General features: G+C 49.4%; 1 protein-coding gene across 1 annotated transcript in view; it reads right to left on the bottom strand.

Moving 5' to 3' along the window:
• Window positions 1-503: 503 nt before the first annotated feature.
• Window positions 504-5,708, bottom strand: part of Slc15a5 (solute carrier family 15 member 5) — a gene marked incomplete at its 3' end in the record, with an annotated part of 17,698 nt that continues 12,493 nt past the window's right edge. Inside the window, exons 13-14 of the mRNA XM_090324450.1 lie at window positions 1,529-1,637; window positions 504-906 (exon numbers count right to left, since the gene is read on the bottom strand). Of these exons, the coding sequence (XP_090180576.1) occupies window positions 504-906; window positions 1,529-1,637 (512 nt within the window). The remainder of the gene's footprint in view (window positions 907-1,528; window positions 1,638-5,708) is intronic.

Here is a 5,708-nt window from a genome sequence, read left to right on the forward strand (position 1 = left end):
GGTAAGTGGACTAAAAGACATGATATGAGGCAGAGAGTTTGGCCTAGTGGTCGAGTGCTTGCCTAGCATGCACGAAGACCCGGGTTCGATTCCTCGGTACCACATACATAGAAAAGTCAGAAGTGGTGCTGAGGCTCAAGTGGTAGAGCTCTAGCCTTGAGAAAGTCCAAGGACAGTGCTCAGGCCCTGAGCTCAAGCCCAGGACTGGCAAAAAAATGAAAAAGAGAGAAAAGACAAAAAGAAGTGGTAGAAGTTGTATAGGGATCCCCCAGGCGTTTTATCAGGTAGCTCGTTGTACGTGTTGCTCTCCGCGGGGGGTGCAGGACGGAGAAAATGTTATCAGCCCACGAGAAGTCATGTCCTGGTCATACCGTGATGATCGTGTGTGTGTGTGTGTGTGTGTGTGTGTGTGTGTGTGTGTGTGGTTTGATGGGTGTGGGGGGGTTTTGATGGGTGTGTGTGTAGTTTGATGGGTGTGTGTGTAGTTTGATGGGTGTGTGTGTAGTTTGACGGGTGTGTGTGGGGTTTGACGGGTGTGTGTGGGGTTTGACGGGTGTGTGTGGGGTTTGACGGGTGTGTGTGTGTGGTTTGACGGGTGTGTGTGTGGTTTGACGGGTGTGTGTGTGGTTTGATGTGTGTGTGTATGGTTTGACGGGTGTGTGTATAGTTTGATGTGTGTGTGTGTGTGGTTTGACGGGTGTGTGTGTGGTTTGACGGGTGTGTGTGTGGTTTGATGTGTGTGTGTATGGTTTGACGGGTGTGTGTATAGTTTGATGTGTGTGTGTGTGTGGTTTGACGGGTGTGTGTGGCGGGGTTTCCTGCACGCTGCCGTAGAATTTCGGAGCCATTTCCTGGAGGAGGAGGCCATCTTGTCCCATGGTGTCTGAAGGACGCAGGTGACAGGGCCTAGAAGGAGGAGGAGGGAGAGCGAGCAATCTGGCCGGCTGCAGGGCAGGGGCTGGGTGGCTCTGTGCACCCTGGCGCCCCAGGGCCTGGCAGCTGGAGGACTTGATGGCCGAGGAGCCCGTGGGAACCCAGGCCACGCAAGGCCTCACCTCACCTCCAGGTGCTGTCCTGCTGTGGCTGCTCCTGACTCCTCCCCGCTGACAGACAGACAGACAGACAGACAGAGACACACATAGAGAAAAAGAGACAGAGACAGACGGACACAGAGATGGTGAGAGAGACAGACAGACACAAAGAGATGGTGAGAGAGACAGACAGACAGACAGACAGACGGACACGGGGAGAGAGACAGACTGACACAGAGACAGAGGGACAGACAGAGACAGAAACTGATGTAGAACGATGGAGAGGAGAGACAGAGAGACACCGAGAGAGACCAAGGAGGAGAGACAGACTGTGAGGAGACACACAGAGACAGAGGGAGGCAAAGATAGACAGACAGACAGACAGACAGGGCGGGGGGCCTGGTCTCCAACTCTGATTTCTCTTCTGCTGTTTGGGCCAGTCCAGGTGACAGTTCTCACCTCGGAAGCGGGTTGTGGACTTCTCCCCCGACCTTTACCTCAGTGGAAGATTCCAGAAGCCCAGCAGACTCAGCAGCGTCAGGCCGGCGAGGGAGAAGAAGCAGCATTCGAGGCGGCCTGCGTCCAGCGTGGCCGGGAACCAGCTGCCTGCATGGAGAAAGGGTCAGGGTTACCCCACGAGGAGCGGGGAGTTCTGGGGATCTTCTTTTTATCCCCCCCGCCCCCCACCATCCACAGAGGGCTTCATCCCTTTTCCATAATCGCCAGAGCTCAGGGGCAACTGCCCTGTCCAGTTCACCCTGTAGTCTAACTCACAGTAGAATGATCACGCAGTATTGTCCTTTGTGAGGACATCTCCGGGGAAGTGGTGTGTCTGTAGAGTTCTGGAACCTTCTAACCACATTATTATTATTATTATTATTATTATTATTATTATTATTATTATTGCCACTTGTGTTGGTCCAGAGGCTTGAACTCAAGGCGCTGGCTTTGAACTTGCAGCCTCAGATCTCAGCCTCCTGAGTGGCTGGGATTTCACGGGCTCCCTGCTCGTGAGACTCTTACCTCCCAGGAACCATCACACCCAAAAAAGCGAGGGGTGGAGCTGTGGCTCAGGTGGTAGAGCGCCAGCCTGAGGTCAAAGGAGCTCAAGGACAGCATCCAGACCCCGAGTTCAAGTCCCAGGACTGACAAAACAATAAAACCATGAAACTGTCACCGGGGCAGCCTGAGCGAGCGAGATCTCCGCTTGCTGTCTGTCAGAGATTCCTTCCTCCTCTCTCTGCCGTATTTTATTATATTTTATTTTATTATTTATCGTCATCATCCCTGGGCAGGCTGTAAAATGTTCCATTTAACATCGTCCGTTGACTCAGCTCTTAGGCCCCATAACTTGATTTTAGGAGCTGATAAACTTTTATTGTCCTCATTCACATTTGTGTCATCTTTTTTTTTTTTTTCCACCTGACATTTCTAGCGGTTGAACTGAAGTGTGAGGCAGAGGAGAAAGAGGGAAGGGCTTTGGGCGGGAAAGGGGACCTCCCCAGCCTGAGAAAGAACCTTCCAGAAGAGTCAGGTGGCTTGGTGACAGTCCCCACTCAAAGACTCACTACCTAGCTGCTTTAGTTGTATATATGTATATATATGCCTATATAATATATTTAATATATATGTTTATTGGTCAGTCCTGGGGCTTGAACTCTAGGCCTGGGTGCTGTCCCTGAGCTCTTCAGCCCAAGGCTACCGCCCTACCCTTGAGCCACAACCCCACTTCCAGTTTTCTAGTGGTTCCTGGGAGATAAAGAGTCTCACGTTCTTTAGTGCCCAGGCTGGCTTTGAACTGCGATCCTCAGGTCTGAGCCTCCTGAGTAGCCAGGATGACAGACGTGAGCCACTGCACCTGACTGTATATAAACACACACACACACACACACACACACACACACACACACACGCACACACACACACACACACGCACACACACACACACAGCATCTAGGGACAGCGCCTAGGCCCTGAGTTCAAGCCCCAGGACTGGCAAAATGAATGAATGAATGAATAAGTGAAGCTGCATTGTTTGCTATTTTCAGAAAGGGAATTTGCTCTCTTCGGTGCCTTTCCAACACAGTAGAGGAATCTGGATGCACTGCCCATGGCAAGAGCAGAGGCCGCTGGCGTGGGCCCTGCCGGGCACAGCCAACGTCCTCGTGAAGGGTGACTTCGTTCTTTCCAGGAACGCCACGAGATTTAACCTAAAGAGGTGCAGAAGTGACAAAAAGCCCGTACAACCCTTGAGATCCAGGGACGGTTTCCATGAGTTACCATGGAAAGGCGCTGCAGAGACGAGGCTTAGGCTCTAATCACCCACCGCCGCCATTAGTGACAGACTGTCATTGGGTGGCATCCGTCAAAGGGATGGATCTGGAGTTAATCTGAGTGTCAGATATTTCTGGAAGATTCTTCCCCTGTAATGAAACAGCATGGCCCCGGGCATTGAAATTCGGTGTCTGCTGACTGCACCCGACCACAGGCTGAATCCCCCCGTCCAGTGTGGAAGACAGTGGATGTGAATTAAATCACGGCATGGCTATAGCAAGCATTGTTTATGTGTGTGTCACACGCATATCTACACACGCACACACATATTCTGAAATGAATACAGGCCTCACAATCCAGTCCACACCTCCCCATGTAGGCATGAGTCCACGCATGTGTTGGTTTCTGGATTTCAGGGTGCGATTTTCCTTTTTAGGGGAGAAGGGGACCCTAACTCAGCACAGCCAGCCACAACCAACTACCGGCTCGTGTGAACAAAGCACATCGCCTCCCTTTTAGAATCATCTTCCGACGGCTAACTACCCAGACCCACCGGATGTCCCGCCATCAAGACACAGGGGAGACACAGCTGGGAACACGGCTGATACCCCCCAAAAGAGGAGGGCGAGCTGGCTACCTTCCGTTCCCAGCGAGGCCCATAAGAATTTCCCGCAAAGCTCTCTTTTCAGCCCTTTCCCAGGTAATAATTTTTAGTTTGATTAATTAATTAATTTTTAAAGAATTAATCATTTGGGGGAAATCTTAGGGGTCTTTAATTTTTTTTTTGGCCAGTCCTAGGTCTTGAACTCAGGGCCTGAGCACTGTTTTTGGGTTTTCTTAAGGCTAGAGCTCTACCACTTGAGCCACAGCACCACTTCTGGCCTTTTCTATGTATGTGGAACACAGGAATTGAACCCAGGGCTTCATGTATGCTAGGCAAGCACTCTACCACTAGGCCAGGGTCCCAGCCCAATCTTAGGGATTTTTGCTAGCTGCATTTTGCAGGGCAAGGCAAAGGTAGCATGAGGGTGGGTAATGTGCCAATGGTAGAATCAAGTCCTGTCCTCCCCTCTCCCCCACCAACCACCTTTATTTACATGCTCAGGTGACGGGGTGGCATTTCATTAGGGAGAAAGATAAAATTCTGTATTTTATGCGCAAGGAAAAACAAATTATGATGCACAACAAAGCAAAAAGAAGCAAAAAAGAATTATAAGAAGTAGATCAGATTTCAGTTGACCATAGCCAGGACGGGGGGGGGAGGGCTTGTAAAGAAAAAGTGGACATAATCCCTTTTGGGGGGCGGGGGGACGGCTGACTGAAATCACATGTCTACCTGTCTGATGTGACTGAGTGGACGTCAGTCTGCACTCGCCTGTGGGGTGTCCTGTTTTCAGAAAGAAACTATGCTTTGTGTGCCCTGCCAGGTAAAAATTCGGGGGCTTCTGAAACAGGGAGCCAAGGATGTGACTTGTCTATAAAAGAGAAAGAGGATCGGGGTGGCGAACTTTATTGAGCAATTACTGCGGCAGGTAATTAACTTCCAGCCCCGCACGATGAATTATTTATGATCGGAGGGTGCTCGCGTCAGCTGTTGATATTCAAAGCCACGAAGCTATGTTACTTCCCTGAATGTTTGTCAACTGCTCCAAGAGTTGCGAGGTGTGCGAAAATAATAATAATAATAACAATAATTCTATAGAATCCAGTCTCTACCCAACCACTATTCTAGCTCGAAAATCAGAATTTTGGGGACCATGCTCGGCTACTCTTGTGGAGCGTTAGGATTCTGATTTTCTAGCTGGCGAGTTGGTCCTTTTCCCAATGTAAAGAAGGGAAGAGACGCAGTCAAGGGCCATGGCGTCGGGGTTCTGCTGAGCCCACAGTTCAGGGAAGCATTTATCCTGTATGTGGTTGATGGGAAAAATCAGAGTCTCATGGACTTTTCCTTCCCTGGGTTGATTTTGAACCTGGATCCTCCTGAGTAGCTGGGAGCCATTTTCATTTCTTTTTAGTTTATTTCTTTTTTGTAAGTATTTTTTTTTGTTTTGTTTTGTGTTAAGAAGTGCCAAACTTTGTCAAAGTTCTACAACCAAACAAGACTGGGTTTCTCCATCTTGGAATAGTACACGTCTGATTGCACGTCGGTATTTCCCTTTTGCGGAGCCTCAACTTGTGGGAGTAATAAATGTTATTATAAAGAAATCTTACCTATGGGAGGGAGGGGGGGCAGTCCCCCTAATATTTGCCTGGTGCATTCACACCAGCATCAGAACTCGGTTTGTGTTACTGAGATTGGTACCTCGATTCCACGGCTCAGGCCCACCTTTTTATTTATTCCACCATCATCATTACATATGAAAAAAATAAAAAAAAACAACAACTCTAGTTCCTTCAAAAAAA

The sequence above is a fragment of the Megascapheus bottae genome, chromosome 35, assembly GCF_031878675.1.
Source record: "Megascapheus bottae isolate mThoBot1 chromosome 35, mThoBot2.hap1, whole genome shotgun sequence".
NCBI lineage: Eukaryota > Metazoa > Chordata > Mammalia > Rodentia > Geomyidae > Megascapheus > Megascapheus bottae.